Source organism: Trachemys scripta, chromosome 3 (assembly GCF_013100865.1).
Source record: "Trachemys scripta elegans isolate TJP31775 chromosome 3, CAS_Tse_1.0, whole genome shotgun sequence".
NCBI lineage: Eukaryota > Metazoa > Chordata > Testudines > Emydidae > Trachemys > Trachemys scripta.
In genome coordinates this window covers 138,037,963-138,061,932 of record NC_048300.1, presented here as the reverse complement: position 1 = coordinate 138,061,932, position 23,970 = coordinate 138,037,963, and the positions used below count along the sequence as shown (strand labels likewise).

General features: G+C 38.9%; 1 protein-coding gene across 3 annotated transcripts in view; it reads right to left on the bottom strand.

Moving 5' to 3' along the window:
* The window catches only part of RARS2 (arginyl-tRNA synthetase 2, mitochondrial), a 55,934-nt gene that overhangs the window by 24,083 nt on the left and 7,881 nt on the right, over nt 1-23,970 (bottom strand). For all 3 annotated transcript variants that reach the window (XM_034766065.1, XM_034766067.1, XM_034766066.1), the window contains 9 exons: nt 23,880-23,953; nt 22,037-22,142; nt 18,471-18,554; nt 17,343-17,440; nt 15,693-15,748; nt 14,000-14,083; nt 9,557-9,633; nt 2,534-2,692; nt 1,241-1,347 (listed from right to left, as the gene is read on the bottom strand). In XM_034766065.1, the coding sequence (XP_034621956.1) occupies nt 1,241-1,347; nt 2,534-2,692; nt 9,557-9,633; nt 14,000-14,083; nt 15,693-15,748; nt 17,343-17,440; nt 18,471-18,554; nt 22,037-22,142; nt 23,880-23,953 (845 nt within the window). The remainder of the gene's footprint in view (nt 1-1,240; nt 1,348-2,533; nt 2,693-9,556; nt 9,634-13,999; nt 14,084-15,692; nt 15,749-17,342; nt 17,441-18,470; nt 18,555-22,036; nt 22,143-23,879; nt 23,954-23,970) is intronic.

The following is a 23,970-nucleotide window of genomic DNA, read 5'->3' as shown; positions in this document are numbered from 1 at the left end:
GAATTGAAATACAGAATACAGGAAAAAGCATTAGATGACACATACATAAAGAAAAAATCTTTCTTCATGCCGCCCGCTATTCTTGGACCAGTCTCATTCCTCTTGTGCACAGAGAATCTTCCCTCTACTCCTTCACATGTCCTTTGCATTAGTAGGAGTATTGCCAGCAGATTGAGGGAAGTGATTATTCCCCTCTATTCGGCACTCGTGAGACCACATCTGGAGTATTGCATCCAGTTTTGGGCCCCCCCACTACAGAAAGGATGTGGACAAATTGGAGAGAGTCCAGTGGAGGACAACGAAAATTATTAGGGGGCTGGAGCACATGACTTATGAGGAGAGGCTGAGGGAACTGGGCTTATTTTGTCTGCAGGAGAGAAGAGTGAGAGGGGATTTGATAGCAGCCTTCAACTACCTGAAGGGGGGGTTCCAAAGAGGATGGAGCTAGGCTGTTCTCAGTGGTGGCAGATGACAGAACAAGGAGCAATGGTCTCAAGTTGCAGTGGTGAAAGTCTAGGTTGGATATTAGGAAAAACTATTTCACTAGGAGGGTGGTGAAGCACTGGAATGGGTTCCCTAGGGAGGTGGTGGAATCTCCATCCTTAGAGATTTTCAAGGCCCAGCTTGACAAAGCCCTGGCTGGGATGATTTAGTTGGGATTGGTCCTGTTTTGAGCAGGGGGTTGGATTAGATGACCTTCTGAGGTCTCTTCCAACCCTAATCTTCTATGATCTCTCTTTCATAACCGCTTCTTTCACCTTGCCTTCCATTGCTGATATCAGAGAATTGCCTGTTCTCACTCTTGTGACTCATCTTTTATGAGTGTTGGTTCCACACATGTTAAGATTGTCACTACCTCAGGACAGGGACACATCTAACTCAATTTATTAAGTACCATGTACCACTATGGTGCTATATAACTAACAAACAGCATAACAGGCCATTAAATAATTAGTCAGGAAGACCATTTTCCCCAATATGAAACACTTTCACTGTGCCCAGTTTTAGCTGCAACTCCACTGCTTCTACATTAGCTAGAAGGAAGAGGAAGACTAGGTTCTTCCACATGATATTATACTGAAAGTACTTGTGGGTTTTTTCCCCTTATACAACTACTGAGCAGCATATTTTTATATATCTATATATATCCACCACACCTTTTATATTTGAAATATGACAATAGCAAAGAGTTAAAAAAAAATCACAACTGTTATAATGAAAACAAAATAACCTTTCATACATTGTTTTCTGAAGGAGTCCTTTAGTGTCCAACATCTTTAGAACTTCCTGGGACTTCTCTTGATAAAATGATTCTCCAGAATATTCATCAAAATGCACTCCTAGACGCTGAAAGTTTCCAGGAACAGAAAGGAAAACACTGTTAGGGTGAGACTTGCACTTTCTTCATGTCTTTAAATTTGCTATAAGTCAGATGATGGGTCTGTATGGTAGGCCATCTAGATGGGGAGAGTAACGATGGATTTTAGTCATGAACAGCTAGTATTTGTTGTCAAAAGGAAGGGATGTTGGGTTTTAATTTAATCTCTGGTTCATTACATTTTGGTTTTTGGATGAGGAGCAGCTGCTATTTTATTTTAATTCACAGCAAAGGCACTTGTCTAGAGCCTGGGATAGGTTCTTTCATAATATTTATTATAAATGAAAATAAAACACAAAAGAATGGAAACTGGTTTTAATTAAGTGTTCGTGTGTGAGAGAGGACTTCACTTTAACTGCACTATCTGCAGACAGCTTTTGTACTGATTGTTGTAACTTCCAGTTATTGTAATTTTTCATGATCAACTGAATCTGCAATGTTTGCTGTTCTGTATAATAAAGTTAGATGAATCTAAGCTAAAACACGCTATTTACCAATTAAATTTATGACATGGAACCTTTTAATTTAGTGGGTTGGAATTTATTAAAGATGTACTACATAGGCATATTTCAGAGTAGCAGCCGTGTTAGTCTGTATCCGCAAAAAGAAGAACAGGAGTACTTATTAAATTACTTTATTAAATTTATTAATAAATTTGTTAGTCTCTAAGGTGCCACAAGTACTCCTGTTCTTCTTTTTACATAGGCATAAATTTGCTTTGTCGCTCAGCACTCTTCTCTTGGATTGTGTGACTATGAGAACGGAAAGTCGAATGTCTAGTTATATGGATTTCACAAAACAAATTTGTCTAAGATCTTCGCAACTAAGATTTACTATGCTCTGCCTGGATACTAAATAAACCACGGCACTTTTGGTAAGAGAAAGGTGTTTGCCTCAGCATATTTGGAAAGGTTTTCCCTTTCCCTACTCTTGTAAAGCATATTGTAAAAAGGTGAAATGGTTGAGCTCCTGATGGCTCCTTCCACTCCAGGAGCGACTGAATTTCAGCAGAGTATGTATTTAGTTTGTGATGTGCTGAGGGAGTTTCAGGGATGAAAAGGTGCTATGCAGATGTCAATTATTGGTGCCATGGAACAGTGGACAAAAGGACACTATCCTAGGAGTGCACAGAGACAACAGCTGATGGTTTGGCACCTTGTAAATCCGGACGTACTCTTCAATACTGAAGTCTCTAAAATGTTGCCACATTGACAGTGTCTGCTCATCACGTGCCTCCAGTTTTCTAAAGAAATCCTGTGCCAGCTTCTTTATGTTTTCATCTTCTTCTGCTGCTTTGTTAACCTGTACATATACCTAAAATACAATGGCATGGAAAATGTACAATAAATATAATCTTCCCTTCAAAGGAAAATAAAAGTGGAAAACACAGGAAGGTCCACAAGAACGGCACAGGAGAGTGAGACTAGGAACATACATCTTATTTTTAAACGGTTGGAATATTGGCTTGACTGCACAATTTAGACTCAGCTGTGGGAACTATTAATTTTTTCAAAAATCCAGATTGTAATCCCACAACTGCTACTTCTGTTGCTGTTACTTCAGATGCTGCTTCTGTTACTATCCCAATCTTGAAGCACCCAAAGCAACAGAATATGGAAGAATTCGTTTGTATGTAAAGAAATCAATGATAGAGTCTTAAACCAGGATGCATTTCAGGTTGTAGATCGCGTCATTGGCACACGTCAATTAAACCCCAAAGGAAAAGGTTGGTATGCTGTTTAACTGAGGGAGCCCATATGTCAATTTGCTAGAAGTGTGTGTTGCATTCAACACTACTAGCGTATATAGACGTTGGCTTCCCTGGTTGGATACTGTATTCCTTTAGTTGTTAAAGGCCAGAAGTAGATTCAGTTCAGAGTGATTTTTTAATTTATTTTTTGCATTTAGCATTTAGAAAATGAGAGGCAAAGTTTTGAAAGCAAAATTATAAAAATGCTGTTTAAAAATAAATTTACCATGACCATTAATTTTATATTTTGACCCATACAGGTCAGCATTGATGGAATGCTGTCCCACTTTGACAGGTTTTATAAATTAACCCTGTTAGGCCATTGAATTATTGCAACATTAGTGAGACATTAACACTCCAATTTACGAGAGTCCTGTTTGAATAATTCCATGAGTTTAGCCAAAATAGCTTGCTGTAGTGGTCTCAGCCTGTAAAAATGCTCTCATCAACTAAACATTCTTGAACTTTTCCCCTTCCCTTTATATGTCTTGAATTTCAGAGATACTGAATTAACCAGACAAGCCTCAAATTTGAGAGCAATTAAGGTTTCCACAACCTAGCCACAGACAATGGAATTTAAGCTCAGAGAAGATTTAACCCTTTCTGTGAAAGGATAGTAACTGAACACATTCAGTTTTTCCCTCCTAGCTGATGATTTTATAGAGCAAACAATAACTGCAGCTGTGAATGGCTAACCCCATCCGACTCCCGAACCAGAATTTAAGGTGCAACTATGACCAGAAGGGATTCTCACTTATATGCTTAATTACACAAAAATCTTCCCGATGTGGTTTTCCTTTTAAATAACAGCAGGGAAGACCAGTCCAATGTATCATATATAGCATTTCAATACATATCAGAAAGGCTCCACAATACAAAACAATACAAAGCTGCATCAATTGCAGATATAAATCAGAGGCAGAGTTAAACAGTTATAGCAGTCAAAGATTGTGGGTATTTGAGAAATTGTATTTTGGTTTAATAAAAAACCTGCTTCATTAGAAATCACCACACCTGCACTGAATGTTTCTCTCTGTAAATGCAGAAGGTGATTTGGGGCCATCTCACCATAAGCCTAGGTAATTAATTCATTAATCAAATCAAGGAAAAGAATGATCAAGCCAAGATATCTCAATGTTGCAATGCTTATCTTGTACCAGATTCAAATAGCCTAATTTTGAATAATAAAACTTAACTGTATATAAGAAATCTCATTGCCTAGTGTGTAAATCCTACAGGGTATCAGTACAAACCACATACCAAATTATTTGGAAACTTGCAAAGAAAGAAAAAGTGCCACCATTTCTGTTGATTGAGAGTAATTCAAACTAAATAGTAAAAGTTGTGCAAGAATTATCTTCTAGGCTAGGTTGTCTCCTAATGGCTGGACCTTGAAGTTAGTACTTCAACTCCTATATCATGTGCTTAGAGCTATTTATCAATTGTACTGAGGGAGCCCAAGGGGAAAGAGAAAATATATATGGATTGGTTTCAGAGTAGCAGCTGTGTTAGTCTGTATCCGTAAAAAATATATGGGTTGTTAAAAGTCAAAGGAGGTGAATGGCTTGGAAGCCAGAACCATTATGCTATTGTATAAACAGTACATATTTCTGTGCACATAATACACAGTTGGGTGGAATGCACTGAAATACTCAAACACACCTTATGTCTGAGCCAGTAACTAGATTTACTTGAAATCATCATCCCATGACATAATGTCTGGTTAGTCTACTAGAATGTCAGCTTTTAGCAGCAGCTGCCATCGTCAGCCCAATACAGATGGAAGTGTAGTTCAGCTTTTTATTAGATCATTGATTCTCTAGGATACATACAACTCCATATCAGAATGTATGAATCGTTGCTGAACAGCACTATACATTTGGTATATTTACCTTTAAAGAATGGGGCACGGAACTTTTTACAATTCAAAATTTATGCCTGCCCATCTCCATAATGATTGGAATTATTCTGCTAAGTGCCTTAAATCTATACTTGGCCATTTCTGATAGCTGATGCATGCAATCAGCCAGCAGACCATTTATTCGTATTACAAAGGCTCAGTGAGGCTCTCTGCTCATGGCATACAATGCAATCAATAGTAATGTTCTCTATATAAACTGGTGGAGAGAAGGATCAAATGAATAACTAGTTTCCATGTGAAACACGTTTGGATGGACTGAGTCAGAATCCTAAAATACAACCTGCTCTGAACCAGCAAGGAGATTTGTTTGATCCAAATAATCTGTCCTCACGTGTCTGAAGAGCGCATTGTGCAGTGAGGGAGTCAGATTCACTCTTCTGGTGCAGGGAGACGCAAACTGCTGTACCAGCTTGCTCCCTGTGTCCCTGGAGGGCCATTTGCCCAGGAGAGGACAGCTTTAACCTACATCAACAAGGGCGCCATAGAATCCCTGCTGATGGAAGGTGCCTAGGAGATGTACTGAATCCGGTTCACTTTTACAATCATAAAGAAAGATAAGCCCATTTTGCACAGCTAGGAGAGCATTCTGAAACTGCGCATGGTGACAATCACTTCTCACCACAAATCATGGTAGACTGCATTCAGATTAAAGATCTTGTTTAAGATCCTCTTCCCAAAGTTGCTGCTTAAGATGTAATTAAAACAAACACGGTCATCTTTACATGTTTTCTAGTGTGAATTAAATAATAAAAAGAATATTTAGATGTTTAAAGCAGTTTAAGATGGGTGAAGTAGCGTGCCTGGCATTAAATGAGGATATTGACACAACAGGCATCAGGGAAACTTGGTGGAATGAAGATACTCAGTGGGACATGGTAATACCAAGGTACAAAATATATAGGAATGACAGAGTAGGCCATGCTAGTGGGTGTGTGGCACTATATGTTATAAGAAAGCATGGAGCCAAATAAGGTAAAAATCTTACTTGAAATAAACTGTACCATAGACACTCTATGCAGAAAAATTTCATGCTTGAATAATAAGAGTATAGTAGTAGGAAAATACTAACCAACCACTTGACCAGGATGGTGACTGTGACTAAAATGCTAAGGGAGGTTAGAGAGGCCACAAAAGCAGAAAGTGTAATAATAATGGGTTATTTCAACTATCCTCAAATTGACTGGGTAATTGTCACCTCAGGGCGTGATGTGGAGATAAAATTTCTAGACACCATAAATGACTGCTTCTTGGAACAGCTAGTCCTGGAATTTGCAAGGGGGGAGGCAACTCCCGACTTAGTCCTAAAAGGAGCGCAGGATCTGGTTTGAGAGGTAACTATAACTAAATCACTCGGTAATAGTAACCATACTGTAATTAAATTTAACATCCTTGTATGGGGGAGAATACCAAAACATCCCACCACTGTAACATTTAACTTTAAAAAGGGGAAGTACACAAAAATGAGGACACTTGTTAGATGGAAATTTAAAGGCACTGTCACAATGGTTAAATGCCTGCAAGCAGCATGGGGATGACTTCAAAACTCCATAATAGAGGCTTAGAATAAATGTCTACCTCAAATCAGAAACGACAATCAATCAGAGGATCCAAAAAAAAAAAAAAAAAAAAAAAGCCACTACAGCTAAATAGCAGAGTAATGGAAGCTGTCAGAGCCAAAAAGGCTCCTTTAAATTTTGGAAGTCAGATCCTAGTGAGGATAATAGGAAGGTGCACAAACTCTGGTAGGTTAAGTGTAAAAGTATAAGGCAGGCCAACAAAGAATTTGAGAAGTGTGATGAGGTGCATCAACCCCACACTAGTGAGATGAGGGTTAAGGTGCTGCTCTGGAAGCAGGAGGTCACACCCCTCACCTCTGCCGGGCATGCTCCCAGTGTAGGGAGCATTCAAAAGGGAGCAGGCTCAGCTCAGCTCAGGCTAGGCTGACTGAGGAGGAAAGCAGTTGGGTGCCAAGAAGCCGCTGGGACCAAGCTGATGGAAGACCGTTTAATTTTTTTAATTTTGGGGGGAGGGGGAGAAATAGCTCAGTGGTTTGACCATTGACCGCAGGAGCAGAGGGTGCCAACTCACTGTCACCTGGGGCTCCAGAGACGATCCCGGGAGGAAGCCAGGAGGGATCCCAAGACAACCGTGGCACCACTGGAGGTACAGGGGTAGGAAGTGACCCAGGGAGTACAAGTAAGTTATCAGACCCTAGGACACACATATGACCTACTGCTCTGAAGGGCCCTGGGTCAGAACCCGGTATAGGGTGGGCCCGTGTTATCCTACCTCCTACTTGGGACTATAGCTGCTAGGCAGAGTGGCTCTTAACTCTTGCCATTGGATGATGCTACATGGACTATGGTTGCTAGGCACAGCGGCCCTTGACTCTCCACACTGGAAGACACGTCCGTGAACTGTAGCCACTAGACAAAGTGGTCCTGAACACTCGCCACTAGGCGATAATGCTGGCCTGGGGCACACAGGCATCTCCTGACAAGAAGCAACTTGCTAGAGACACCATTCTAACAGTAAGTATCTTTTTAAGTACATCAGAAGCAGGACGCCTGCCAAACAGGCAGTGTCGCCACTAGACAACCAAGATGCTGAAGGAGCACTCAAGGAAGACAAGGCCATTGTGGAGAAGCAAAATGCATTGATCTTCACTGCAGAGGATGTGGGGGAGATACGCACAGCAGAGCTATCTTTTTTGGGTGACAAATCTGAAGTATTGTCCCAAATTGATTGATCAATAGATGAGGTGTTAGAACAAACTGATAAATGAAACAGTAATAAGTCACCAGGAGCAGACGGTATTCACACAAGAGTTTTGAAGGAACTCAAATATGAAATTGCAGAGCTACTAACTGTAGTATGTAACCTATTGCTAAAACAAGCTGCTGTACCAGATGATTGGAAGGTAGCCAATGTAACACCGATTTTTAGGAAGGGCTCCAGAGGCAATCCTGGCAATTACAGGCCCATAAGCCTAACTTCAATACTGGCAAAACTGATAGAAACTATAGTAAAGAACAAAATCATCAGACACAGATAAAAAGGTCAATTTTCACAATGGAGAGAAGTAACCAGCGGGGACCTCCAAGGATCTGTATTGGGATCTGTGTTTTTCAACACAGCCATTAATTATCTGGAAAAGGGAGTGCACAGTGAAGTGGCAAAGTTTGCAGATGATAAAAAATTATTCAAGATAGTTAAATCCAAAGGTGATTGTGAAGAGTGAGAGAGGGATCTCACAAAACTGGGTGACTGGGCATCAAAATAGCAGATGAAACTCAACACTTATAATTGCAAAGTAATGCACATTGGAAAAAATAATTCTTTACTATACATATAGAACGATGGGTTCTAAATTAGCTGTTACTACTCAGTTAAGAGATCTTGGAGTCACCCTGGATAGTTCTCTGAAAACTTCAGCCCAATGCACAGCAATGGTCAGAAAGGCTAACAGAATGTTAGTTTCTATCCCTTTCCTAATAGTTCCCAAGATAGAAAATATCATAATGCCACTATATGAATCCATGGTGCACCCAGACCTTGAATATTGTGTCCAGTTCTGGTTGCCCCATCTCAAAAAGGACATAGTGGAACTGGAAAAGATTCAGGAAAAGGCAACAAAGATGATCAAAGGACTAGAAGGGCTTCCATACAAGGAGAGACTAAATAGATTAGGGCTGTTCAGTTTAGAAAAGGGATGACTAAGGGGGATATGACAGAGGTCTATAAAATCATGAATGGTGTGAAAAAAGTGACTAAAGAAGTGTTAAGTATCAGGGGGTAGCCGTGTTAGTCTGTATCTACAAAAACAACAAGGAATCTGGTGGCACCTTAAAGACTAACAGATTTATTTGGGCATAAGCTTTTGTGGGTAAAAACCTCACTTTTACCCTTTCCCATAATATACAAACCAGGCGGCATCCAATGAAATTAATAAGAAGCAGGTTTAATACAAACAAGAGGAAGTACTTTTTTACACAAGGCACAACTAACCTGTGGAACTCATTGCCAGGGGATGTTGTGATGGCCAGAAGTATAACTGTGTTCCAAAAAGAATTAGATAGATTCATGGAGGATATGTCCATCAATGGCAATTAGCCAAGATGGTCAGGGAATATAACCCCATGCTTGAGGTGATTCTAAACCTCTGACTGCCAGAAGCCAAGAGGGGAAAACAGGGGTAGATCACTCCAACTGTCCTCTCTGTACATTCCCCCGAAACTCCGGTACTGGCTGCTCTCAGGGACAGGATACAGGGCTAGACAGACCATTGGTCTGACCCAGTATCGCAGTTCTCATGTTCTTAAGAACAATAGAAGGTATTTTAGCTCTATAAATGCTGCTTTTTTTCCAGTGGAGCATAATATAGCTTAAATAACAAATGTTTTAAAGCTTTTTGTTTTGAAGACATATGCTTTCATACATATAAGAGCTAATAACTATGTTGAAAGAATATTGCTAATATTATTTGATAACTTTTGAACCAACTTACCTCAAAGAGGTGTTGTAAAGGATTGGACTGTAGCTCTTCTTCATTGCCAAACTGTTGGAAACCAGCTCCCAGTAAACCTAGAATAAGTAATAATTAATAAAATAAGACATTAGAAAACAGACCAGTATGTATTATATCTGGATTAAAAGCTTTGTACAACCAAATCTATTTCTTAGCATTATAAGTAATGAAAGGAAAACATGCCAAAATATTTTAAAAACATAATTGTGTCTGCTACAACAGACACAGAAAAGAAATTGATTATTCCAGTGCTTGAAAAACCATAATAGGCAAAGACTGGTATAAAAGACAGGGATGATCCTTCTAATGAGAAGTCCCTCCCAACACCACAGCTGCTGGAATTCCTAACCCTGGAACCTGCTTCAGGGATCCATCTTTCACATCAGCATTTAGCTAGAAGCTGTCTAAAATCTGAAGCCCACACACCAAACCCCTATGTCATGCTGGAAAGAAGGTGCTTCCCTATTCCTCACACCAAAGTCATCTGGCTGCCATGATTACTCCTCCACCAGCTTCTGGACCACTCCAAGAGTCTGATCTCCACTACTCTATTCACACTTTTGTTTTGGGTCTTCCTTCCCAGTGAATAGCTCCCATGCCCCACCTCTCCTGTTGCCACGGGGCAGCAGAGTGAAATTGACCAAATTATCAGTTTCTTTAGCATTCCCAACAGTGAAAGTCGATCAGACTCTGGTCAGCTTTCACTCCGCTGCAGCTTAGGAAAAATATGAGCCGCAGCACAAACATTGGGGCTTCCTGTCTACAGAATGAGGACAATGCTCCCTTCTTGTTTGAAAAGTTACCTCTGGAGCCATAAGGGCAAAAACTTAGGGTCAAGGTCAACAGTCTGCTCCAACGGCTATTCTAGTGACACAAAACTGCTGCAAACCCATCTGAATCAGCCAGTTCAGTCAGGTTTAGTGCTGCAAAGCAGTCATAGCACCAGTGAACCGTACCCTTCATTTTTTTTTTTTTAAATACATTCTTCTATTCTGCAGAAGCTGATGGCATTTGTCCCCCCACTCTCCAGAGAAAGTTTCCTATTTTCCACAAGTAGTGAGTAAGAGAATGGATTTTTCAAGCCCCAGTTGATTATAACCACAGGCATTACAATATTGCAAGGAGAGTGAAGGAAAAAAAAAAAAAGTAGGCTTATTTATTTTTATTTTTTTTAAACCCATACATTAGCATTTAAATGTAACAATTTCTACCTCAGAATGACATGAAGGGTCTGCCTGAACCCAATAAAAGCAAGAAAACTGAACTACTTAGCGTGCCCACATATTGCAGCACATGTAGCTGGGGCGGCAGAACCCAAAAGGACATTCATTTGAGGTGTTTTCCCTACTACCACCCCGACAGTTCCACTGTGGAAAGATAGCTTTAAACTACATCTAGGGTTCCACAGGATGCCTTGTGACAGCATATCCCCAAAGGTCCCTGGTCATGCTCCCTCTCTCACCAATACCAACCACTTTAGCAGCGGTCTTGAGAGACCAACAGGCTGCAGACATGTTGCACTGCCACAACCCTCTTCCGTGAGCACCTTCTGCTACCTGAGACTCTCCGCTAGTCTCTCTGTTGTGTGTAGTCACCACAGACCCTAGTGTGAATCAAACCCATGAAGTTGCATGACTTGATTATTTCTTTAAATGTATCTGGTTTGGTTTTAGAATTGCCCAAACATTCATAGATTATAAGGCTAAACAGAACCACTGTGATCATCTAGTCTGCCCTCCTGTATAAACACAGGCTATAGGACTTCCCTGAATTAATTCCTGTTTGAACTAGATCACCTGAGAGGCTTTAGAACTGCCCAAAGATTGCCTCAAAGGCTGAGAAATTCAAGTCCTTTCCTCATCTTTAAATCAAAAGAACTTGTCTACATGCCTCTGCAGCCATTCAGGAGAGTTGGGGTTGATTTTAAATCCACATTCCCTCTGAGCTGTCAAGGACTAGGACTGCTGGGGAGATGGTACATGTATCCCTGAAGAGGGAGAGTGTGTACCACTTTGGAATAACCTCTCCAGCTGATAAAGGAAGTACTCCAAAAGAGTCTCATCCAGTTCCTGTTGGAAGCACAGAGATTACAATAGAGGTCCTAGGAGGAGTTTAATAAGGGAAGCAAGACAATATCCTGGAAAAAAAAATAAAAAAGGGCTAATCCCATTTAAATTCAGTTTTATATTTTAAAAATTGCCTCTTGGCTGGGAACTTGTCTGCCAAGTTTCAGCTGGATACTATTTAGAAGGCTAAGTTATAAACTCCTTGTAAATGGTGGTTATAATAGAAATGCTGACAGATCGTTAACTATAGTGGTGCTTCTGGGAAGTACCATTATAATAAAATTCCTGAGCTATAATTTTGTGAACCGTGGTCACATCCTTTATAAAAGCTGTTAAATATTGGAATTGAATAGGGCAATATAAGAGAACATCTGTTTTAAAAGGGACAGTTAAAACTAGTAGCTCAAAAATATGACCCACCAGCTATGCTTTAGATTGAAGGTTCCCATGTACACAATATGCTCTTCAGCTTCCTTTCCTGACATCAAGATATATGCAGCAATATATCAAATCCCTGTAATTCAAAGTTCTCTGAGAGCACCATTCTGCAATCAAACTATTTACTGCTCAAGAACAGAGCAGATAAGCACAGTAGGGAAAAGCACCCTTAACTAGATTTTATTTTGCTATTTAAATATTGTTGCAGTGTCTACTTTAAGAAAAAAAATGATGAAGTCATATCAAAGGAATAAAATAAAACACGTAACTATGAAGTTCGTCTAATTTTAAGGCAACTCATTACACAAGTATCCCTCATTAAATTCCACAGGGCTCAGTTTATAGAGGCTTGGTTGCAATAACATGACAAAAAGCAAAATATTTGTTACCAGATTTTAAAGTGTCAGAAAATTCAATTAAGTTGCCTTGTAAAACTGGCATGTGAAAATATCCACCCATCCACGTAAGGATTATGAATACACTAATATTTTTCTCATCTGTCCAAAACAAACCAACCTACCAAACAAAAAGATACTTGTCCCAAACAAGTGGACAAGTAGAATTGTGCAGGGCTGGCATTTAATATATGCATCATCTACATAGAGGAGATTAAATACAATGATATGCAGGGGCATAGAAGTTTTATTAGTATGATTTTGGGTGTTAACCGAATGCCATAAATGTACCAAGACACACAACTACACCTCTACCTTGATATAAAGCTGTCCTCGGGAGCCAAAAAATCTTACCGCGTTATAGGTGAAACCGTGTTATATCGAACTTGCTTTGATCCGCTGGAGTGCGCAGCCCCGCTCCCCCCGAGCACTGCTTTACCGCGTTATATCCGAATTCGTGTTATATTGGGTCGCGTTATATCGGGGTAGAGGTGTATTTTATTTATGCCACACATTTTAGAAAAATAGTTGTGTCTGCTTTTTATTTTTTAAACAAAAATTTTGTTGGCACTATTTTTTTTAATCCATCTGTCTTCAAAGCTACCATGAGTATACCCAACCTCAGAGTAAAAGAAAGTTAGCACAAATACCTTTTTAAAACCTCTAGAAAACTATCACAAATAGCTCTTTTGGAGGGGGTGGAAGTGGAGGGGCAAAAGTACGGTGACATTAAGGTTTGATGTCTTTCAGACTGATAGGGTTAAAAAATGATGCTATTTACTACTGTGAAGCTTGGAATGAATCTCAGCTCTCCTATGCTATAAAATAAATGTTTATAGTCATGGTGGCTCATGTGATATGAGACATTAGGGCAGTCATTGGTGCAAGAACAAACATTTGACCATCTTAGATTCCAGAACAGTATAATTTTCAGTCCTTGCTTCTACAACTGTGGGGGTAAAATTGATATTGATATTACCCTCTCCTTTCTTCACGCACTTTTTAAATAGCAGCTATTTGAACATTTTTCAGATGTTTGATTTTAATAGCAGCTCTGGCAAACGGGGATTTGTAATTATCATCAACCATGCATAGTTTTGTACATTAGTAAGGATGGGCCTAAAGGGGTTTGATAAGTTAAAGGCACAAAACAGAGTGTAGGAGAGGAGAGCAAATGTGCAATATGAATGCAAATTCCTCTACTGTTTCACAAAATAAGAAATTTATTCTATAGTTATGTCTACAAGTGTGAGGTAAATAAATTGAATACAGTGGGTTCGGTCTCCTGTAGTCCTTACACAAGCTAAACTCCCAAAGTCATGAAGGGTTTTGCATGACAAAAGAATTCAATATTAGGATATATACACAACAGCTGTAACCGTTCACTTATTGTCTATAACTTGTTTTGGCAGCATGAGCCTGTCCAATTATTAATCTTTGCTATAGTCAAATCCAGTGAGGCAGCAAGAAATTGAGGTTGTAAGCCTAAATAATGTTATTTGTGAAAGAGAAAATAAACATACCAAACTGCATGCCCCAGTCTCCAAGGTAATTTATTCTTGTTACTTGATGTCCAAGTGCTTCTTTGAGGTTCGCTACAAAATTCCCTGGTAATCAATCAAAATTATTATTATTACTCAAAACAGTAAGTGTTCTCTCATTCTTAATACTAGTTTTGTTTTGATACAATCTGCATTCCCTCCTCATTACAAATCCAATAAAATGTACTGTTCTACCAAATTTCTTGCTGAAATGAATCAGACCGTTAATTCTTACAGGCCTTGTGGGGTTTTTTGTCCACTTGGAAGGTGCTGTATATTCATTCATTGTAATACAGAAAATAAACATAATATTTTATGTTTATATGGTGCTCTTCAGCTGACCATCACAAAATGCTTTCAAGCTTCAGTGCATCCTCACAACACCACTGTAGACTATATCAGTCCCCCACCCCATTTTTCAGATAGGCAAACAGACACAAAGAAGTTAAGTGATTGCCCAAGTTCACCGAGCGTGTCAGTGGCAAAGCTGAGAAAAGAACCAAAAACTCATGATTTCCAGTGCTGTGCTCGAACCACCACAGAATCTGTAAACAGGCTGCACTCCAACCCGGCTCCTAACACATTTTACCCACGAGACAGGGTCCAGTCTTAACCCCTTCCTGAAGCTTGCTTTTAATATTACTGTAATTAAAATGCAAAAAAACCCTCAACCTCATCTTTCTCCTGAGCTGGGCTGTTCTTAGGATTTTTCCTTGCTTAACTTCTGTGTCCCTGCCCCTGGTTTCCCCTGCTTTAAAGGGGTTTACACCTTTTAGCTCCGATGCAGGAATATAAATGGACCCATCTGGTCTGATATCAGGGTGACGCAGCTGCAGAGCTCTGTGGCTTTCTCCCAGAACTTTTACCCTGACACCATGTTACAGCACCCAACCACAATTTTCTATTAGATTCATTCATTCTATTCAGTTTATTTCATCCCTTCTGTGTAGACAGTGATCTATAGGATTATTTGGGAGAATGGTCCTCCCCACAGGAGATGGTGTGAAAAGGAGGAGCTATGACACCTTGTATCACTTAGCTAACAATTACATGGTTACAGAACGGTTGGATGCAGTATTAACTCAATAGATGAAGTGCAGACAGTGATCCTTGTCAGTCAAGTAGCACTTTATACACTGATATGGGGAAATACTGAAAGAGAAAAAACAATGAAGCTAAAATTTCACTTAATAGCTCTTGTGCCATTGGAGTGTTGAGCAGCAAACACACACACAACTATTCAGTTATGTACAGGAGTCAACGAGAGTTTTATCCCATATATTTGAGGGCAGAACTGGGCCCACAACCACCATGACAGCAATATTGATATATAGTAGTTAACGAATTACAAACAAACCTGATGTCAGACAACTTCTAAGACAACTGGAAAAACCGGAAATGAAAGTTACCCTTAAAAAGACTCAAAATATATCAACAAAGGCTTCTATCAGTGTCTTTCTAGGATGTGCTCATTAATAAATCTGTCAGTAACGGACTGAGTTTTTGTTATTTACTCCCTTCCTTCACTGTTTAATTGGTAGGAGGTTCTTATTAAACATAAGGTTGGCCTGACATGGCCTTTCCACTATAGGAATGAAATTCAATAGGATTTTCTATTGAACTCCATAGAGGAGATACAGATGATTTTCTAGGCTGTAGTTAAATGTGTACTTACCTATTATCGTGGAACGCAGGTGTCCTACATGAAACTTTTTGGCAATATTGGGTGAACTGCAATAAATACCCACAGTTAACATTTGTTGACTGTACAAAACAGAACTGCCAGACCATTGTCTCCCCTAACAAACATCCACACAGTCGCTACACTCTTCCCATGTCCTGAAAAGTGCTAAAGAAAAACACAGTTGCCACCCTTTCCAAGAAAATTCCCAGGCTGATCTAATTATGAGCTGGGATCCAGGTCCCAATTTTGCTCCAGAGAGCAAGGCATTAAAAAAAAAAAAAAAAAAGTGTTGCCTTCCCAATTAGTATCCAATTTTCAAATACAATCCTAAGTAGATAACGAAGTACTCACACCATGCTCTGTCACGCTATAAAAATTATGCAAGTATGGATTTTTCACAACAGACCTTCACTTTTACACAATACCTCCCTTCCTAGGAGTAAATGTGACTCCATCGCAAGGCTCTCATACAAAGCCCTACCCAGAGTGCATGCCCTTCAGGGCATACTCCCTTTCAAATACCAACTCCAAGTAACTGCAATCAAGTATTATTATCTACAGGGATTAAATTCAGTCGAACCCCACCAGAGCAGAGCTCTGGTAAATATTTTAAAACCCAAAAACCCACACACACACTCCCCACCCCAGGTGAGAACAAGCCAAAGTGGTTTCATTTACTTCCTCATTTGTAAGTCAGAATCATTTAGATTAATTAACCTCAGGGCATTTAAAGTTTACTCCTCCTGGACACCTGTACTATCCTTGATTTGCTAGTTCTCTTGTGCTCCCTCTGCTGGCAGGTTGTCCAGGTTGCAGCACAACAAAGATAAGGCAAATGGGTCTTTTTATAATTTTGAGCCAGATTTTCAGACCGAAGTCCATTGTTTGTGGACACAAAATTGTGCTCACAATTATTTGTGCCTGAAAAAAATATTCAGGCCTGGGTCTGAACATCAAGCCCAAAATTTTAAACAGCCAACTACTTATTTCTGACCTGACAATACCTTTGCTGTTCAGTTGCCAACCTAACCAGCTGGTGGAAGATGCACAAGTGAGCAAGCAAACCAGAATACAGCACAAATATAAAGGAAATAAAGAGTCTTAACCAGGTATCTGTTTTTTCAGGAACAAATAACTGGAGACACAATTTTGCACCAGTAGTTTTGTGCCTGCAGTTTAGGACATTTAGACATCCAAATGCTTGATTGCTCCTGAAAATCTTGGATGTAGGCATCAAAGTGATCTAAATTGCAGGTGCAAATAACTGTTGGTGCAGAACAGCACCCACAACAACTGAAGCTCAATTAAAACCTAAAAAAATGGAGGCTAAAGGCTGAAAATTCAGCTTTAGTTTCTTCATAACAGAATTAATTAAAACAAAAAAGACTATCATCCTCCAAATCAGAGCATTCTTAATGAGGGTCAAATCAAGGCTTGAACTAAAACACTAAATAGTGATGATATACTTAACAGTTCTAGGGGGGAAAAAGCCCCAAATATGATTTATGTTGTATTTGCAAATAAGTTACCCATGTACTAATGTAGTTGAATACCATACATATAACAATGCAGCAGTATCACCTTTATTATTAATAAGGTATTTTATTGATTCTTGTAAAAGGACTTCACCCATGTACTCACCTAAACTCAACCACTATCTTTCTTCTGGGAAGCGTAGAGAAAAGTTCACTTTTTATTCCATATTCTGAGCCATCTTTAAATACCTGCTGCAACACAGTCTAAAAAGCAAGAAAAAAAAAATGGCTTGGAAAAGTACTTCATCAACAGAAAAAGAGCAATCAACAAAGAATTTTTTTAATGTTTTAATAATTGCCTAAGAGCTTAATCCTGCAGCTTTTAAGCATATAAGCAATCCCACTGAGGGTTATATGCATAGCTGGCCAGACAAAGCAAAGGCCCCACACTCAACCCCATGGCATTTTGATATGTCCATCTGTAACAACAATTTTTGAAAACTGCATCCCATCAACTCCAAAATTTCAGGGAATTTTCTAGGCCCCATTGATTTTGGTGAAAATCAGAAAAGCCGGATTTCCACTAATATCACCATTTGTCACTCAGGTTAGAGGGCTAAGGAAGAAACTTCAGAGGTAGGGTTAGGTTAGGATTAGTGGGCCCCTCACCCCACAACATTTTGCACCACCTTGCATTTTGCATCTTTGTCCCTTGTAATTATGAGGGGTGACTAAAATACATTGAAAAACATTAAAAATTGAGATTTTTATTTAATTCAATATATAAAAAAGAATTGCATTAGCTCAGTAAAAATACGTTTTTGTATATACTTGTCTGTCACAGAAATTTCAGTGTCCCAAAAATTTAGCATGTTGGGCTACAGATACTGAGAGAGCTTGCTGAAGGGTATGATACATCCATGAAGAGCAAAGATTTTAACGAAGAATACGAGGATTCCACAGAAACAGTTAAAGGCCGCTAATGCAGAAACACAGAAACTGAATTGCTCTTCAACAGAAATATTTTATGCTCTTGTAATGGCAGAGAAACGACTTCCTTATATTTTTAAGAAGAGATCTTTGTGAACGTGATTCCAAATTCTCAGCATGCATAATAAAAGACAGCTGTTTAGTCAATCCTTAGAGAGAGGGAATATATGGTTTTCAAACAGAAACAATGAATGTTTTGAATGTAACGTTCTACACTAAGACTACAGTAGATGTTTTTCATTTCTATGTAGAGGGGCTAATTTTGTCATTATTGTTAATATTTCGCATGTATTAAAAAACTTACCTTTGCTAATAATTCCTTATTTATTGTGAAGTTCACTGTTCCTGGACCAGTGCTGATTTCACTCACTACCGTATCACATTTTAGCTAAAAAACACATAAAAACAGGTGAATAAATCGTGTTCTTCATTAGACATGCAATACTATTTTGGATGGAATCATTTAGGATGGAAGGGATGTACAGTGGGTCATCTAATAAATCCCCCCGCCTCCCCCCATAGAAAGGTAGACTTGCGTTCATTATTTCCAAACCATCTCCACCGTACTCCACCGTGGCAAGAGGCGGAGTCGACGGGGGAGCAGCAGCAGTGGACCCCAGGGCCATTGGGAGCTGCAGGCATCCGTGCCTACGAACGGTCAATGTAAACCAACTGTCCTGCGGCCCACCAGCGGATTACCCTGACGGGCCGCAGGTTGTCCACCACTGGTATAGCCTCATCTGCAATGTCCAATACTAGTTGCCCCATCTGAAAAAGGATATTGCAGAACTAGAGGGGTTCAGAGAATAGTAATGTGAACAATCAGAGGCCTGGAAAAACTTTCATATGAAGAGAGATTGAAAAGACTGGGCTGTGAATATCAAGAACATTCAGATTTATTAAAATTAATGTAAAAAATATTTTGGAAGGGATATTAAATCATGCTTCAGGATTTAAGCCAGTCTCTGATTATTAGAGATCAGGATGAGATATAATATGGGGGGCAGATTATCCCACATCTGCCTTCTGCGGGTGTCTTCCATCTTCCTTGTATGCATCTGGTACTGGCCTCTTTCAGAAATCATGGAGGTACCATCTGGGCCTAGAGATTTATTGCATTTTAAATCATCTAATTGTGCCAACTGCTCTTCTGTCACCTCAGCCTCAGAGTGCACCCCATCTTTATTACCAGAAAAGATTCAGCATAGGGATCTCCACAACATCTCAGAAATGAAGACTGGTGCAGAGAAATTATTTAGCTTTTCAGCAATGTCCTTACCTTCTTTATTTGTTCTCTTTAACAGTTACTGATCCAGCAGACCCACTGATTCTTTTGCAGGCTTCCTGCTTCTGATGTATTTAAAGAGTCTCCGGTTGTTTGTTATATATACTCTTTGAAATTAATTCTAGCCCTTCTAATTTCTTACTATCTTACTACATGCCTCCTTAATTCATGCTCCTGTTTTCTGGCTACACTAGGATCAGGCTTCCAAATTTTGAAGGCTTTCTGGATGGTTCAAATAGCCTCTCAAACCTTACCATTTAGCCATACTGGTTTACTCCTTGCCGTTCAAGTTCTATTTTTGCTCAGCAGCATGCATGCCTTGTGAGGGTCTATTTTTCTTAAAGGAGCAACCATGCCATCTCTAATTTACTTCCTTTACTTTTTATAGGGTCTTTTTGCCAGCCTCCTCCTCTAATTGAACTCTCCCTTTCTAAAGTTTAGTGTCACTGTGTCACTTGTGCGGTGCTTTACCTTCCCCTTGGATGTTGAACCTTACTTATATTGTGATCATTCTTACTTAATAGCTCAGCCACTTTCATTTCTTGAATTAGCTCATGTGTTACTTAAAACTTAATCAAGAATAACCTCTTGTGTGCTCTAGAACTAGCTGTTCTAAGAAGCGTTCCAAAGAATCAAGAAATTGTTTCTTTATCCTACTGTGCCATTTGACCAATTAACCCGTGGGCAGCTGAAGTCTCCCACTAGTCTCATTTTGTTAGATTTTACTTGCCTCTTTGGTGTGTCTCAACTTTGTGGGCTCAATTTCTTATTCTTGATCTGGAGACCAGTAGTACAGGGCTACTAATACATTTATATTTTTACAGCTTAGGAATTATATCCATGGAGATTCAATTGCATGGTCCGCCGAGTTCAGCATTTTTATCTTACTATAATCTATGGAATCCTTGAGATACATTTTTATTCTCCCACTTCTTTGGCCTAGTCTATCCTTCCTGCCTAGTTTGTAACCAGGTATTACAGTGCCTCTAATGGTTTTTGTCATTCCACCACTTCCCTATAATGCCTATTATATCAAAAACCTTGTTGATTGCAAGGCAGTCTATTTCACCAATTTTTGCTCCTAAACTTCTTCCATTTGTATACATTTATAGTCTTGACGAGGTGCCTGTTTTTATCTAATCCCTTATTTTGACACCCTGCTGATTTTATAGACTGTATATCTCAGTGTTTTAATCCCATCTCTGTTCTAGTTCAATTGTAATTTGCATTCTACCCTTCTTAGATATACAGATACTTATGTGTGCTTTTAAGCTGCCTTAAAACCATTTTAGCTGGCCACTGGAGGATTCTCCACACATAGGGGTATTCTTAGGTGGTGTACAGCAGTGATATTGGCTCCCACCAACCTTTTGTTTGCCACCAGTGTAAGAGGTTGGGTGGACTCCTTTATTCTCAGCTGATCCCCAGCTACCAGAATAGTCCCCTGAGGCTACGGGCAACCAGTGTAAATCAGAGCAGGTTTTAGGCCTTTGTCTCTTCATCTATGAGATGCACAAAGCATTCCTTGGCCACAGTACCTGTTACATCTTCCCTCAATCATCTCATCTCTTTCCCAGATTTTGTCACTTTCCCTCAGAGTTTCACTTGCTAAACCTCTTGTTTTTGCTGCTTTCCTCTGAACTCCCTCCAGTCTGTCAGAAGTCTAGTGTCAAAACTGAATACAGTATCCCAATGAGGCCTAGCCAACACTCAGTCATTACTCCAGTTGTTTTTACTGGACTTTTACTCCAGTCGTTTTGATGTGACACTATCAGTATAACTCATTCTTAATATTTACTTGTTTTGTGATAAAACTTCACGGGCAATGCATTCAATCTTGCACAACAACATCCTTCTGTAGTATTTACACACGGCTTTCTATGCGTGTATTATGCATATTAGTTTACATTCACTTTTAGTGAATCTCATTTTTTTATGGTAATCAATTTTTCCAGTATATTAAGATCATATCCCATTATAATTCTATTTGCTCAAGTATTTGTGATACTTATCAGCTTTGTATCATTTACAGATTTGACTTGCCTCTTTGGTGTGTCTCAACTTTGTGGGCTCAATTTCTTATTCTTGATCTGGAAACCAGTAGTACAGGGCTACTAATATATTTATATTTTTACAGCTTAGGAATTATATCCATAGAAATTCAATTGCATGGTCCGCCGAGTTCAGCATTTTTATCTCACTATAATCTATGGAATCCTCTAAACCATTAATGAGAATATTAAGTAGTATGGACTCAGAATGGACTTTATACACTTTAGACTTCACTTCTCAATGTCACACTGAAAAATTAATTACTCCCAAGTTATTTTTGTTTTAAATCAAACTGTGACATTTATAGTACTCTTATCTAACACTGTTTCTCTAATTTCCCATGAAGAGGTCATGTTCAATTGGGACAAATGGCTGCTGTTATGTTGCACTCAGTCAAATGGGTGCAGCTGTCACTGGAATCAGTAGGAGCTGTTTGTGTGTGAGTACCATTTTCTCTAAGGAATTTGCTACATTTCCTTTTCCTAATAAGCTTGTTATTGTATCAAATAAAGAAGCTTATCGTGCCAGAGTACCTTCTCTGCTAGCCTCTGAGTTTGAAGCTGAAGATCTGGCTTTGAACGATCACTAGACTTGTTCTCTATCACAGAACCCACAAAGAGCTGGAAATCAGCAACTGGCCTAGAGAAAGACATAAAATATTGAGATTGGGTAAAACAGAGTTTGCTGTTACTAAAATCTATTGAAATGCTGGGGAAATTTACTAAATGTTAATAATCCATTTTAGTATGGAACAATTCCATTTAGGCATTCACTCAAAGCATTCATGTCAAACAACAAAAAGCATCAAATGTGTTTTGCCTGTTCCCAATATCCTTTGAGAAGAACCACAAGAGCACATCACAATTTCATCTGAGTCATAATGGAACTTTTAGCAGATTCTTTTCCAATAACCACTTGTTAATTTCAGTATCTGCTAAAAAGGAATATCAATACTTATTAGACAGACCAGTGAAAAGGTAAATGATACTGGAGACAACTGTGCGTAACCTACACAAGCATAAAGTGCATGAGGCTTCTCCTGTTCAATTTAAAGGAGAAAGGACAAAACTGAACAATTTATGATGTCTGAAAGATACTGGCTAAGGAAGAAATATTCAATAATGCAATCACACAGTCTGTGGAAAAATACTACTTCCCTAAAACTTTTCAGAATGTCTGTAATCTTTAGTGGTTTTCAAAAGCCAAGTCTAATAAGCAAACAATATTTCACGAGTGTATAATCAGCACACTGCATATGTGAGACAGACTGCCAGACTTAAGGAAATTAGCCAGATTCCCAATGATATCATAGGATGGAAAATGCAGTTGTGTTAGCATTTTTCAATCACCTCGTGGGGTATAAAAGATGTTATAAGGCAAAGACTACTTACAGAACAGCTGGAGTATAGGTGGAATTAGTTGGTTAACTAGTTTAAAGGAATCCTTTTTCCTTTGTCAGGCAAACTGTCTTGAGCACAGGTTAAGGGAATGGTAGTAGACTCCCCCATCCCAACTGCTGTGCTGTATGCCATGTGCTCATGGTTTTCAGTCCCACTCCAGCAGCAGCTCCATTTTGGTGATGCTGTTTTTATTTCGGGCCTGATCCTATAAACATTATCGCAGTAGAGCTCTGATCCAGCAAAATACTTTCACATATGATTAACTTTAAGCATGTGAATAGTCCTATTGACATCAATGAGACTATTCACTTCTATGCCAGATAGTAGGCATTTGTAGGATAAAGAAAGAACTCTGGGATCCTTCTAGATTGATACTATTGAACATGTGCCTGGCTATAGAAAGGCCCAACCTACTGTGATGTATAGATAAATGTACAATTAACATTTTTTCATTTTCCCCCTAATTACTATATTCACCTAGTATACAATTTGAGGACATAACACCTTATATTAAGAATTCTTTCACTTGTAATAAAATCCAATTTACTTTTTGCATCTCTCAGACAGGAGAATAGAAATAAAAGTATCAGGGGGTAGCCGTGTTAATCTGTATAAGTAACATTCATATTGATTTTCAATCAGTTTCACTTTCAGATTTTTAGTGCTGTAATATTTGCATTTCAGGCACTGCAAAGGGATATTTATTTCAATTGAATTTTTAAGTATCAGAAGCGATTCTGTTGGTTTTGAGATTTCATAAAAGCTTGTTTTTAAAAAAATTAAATGGTGAGCCAGATTTATGTTAAATGTCCCTCTAAAATTGACTGGGATTTAAATATAAATTATAATCTTCATATTAGCCAGTACTGTTTGATTTTCTGTATTCATATTTCCCTTAAAGCTCACTGAGATCCTACAACATTAAGCACCACACACAAAAAATATTTTATTAGAACATAAAATGTAAACACTTTACCGTTTTTTGGATACAGGAACTGCAGATATTGACTTTATCAAATTTTCTGGTGACAGGTTCAAAACTCTTGAAAGCTAGATTTGAAACAGAT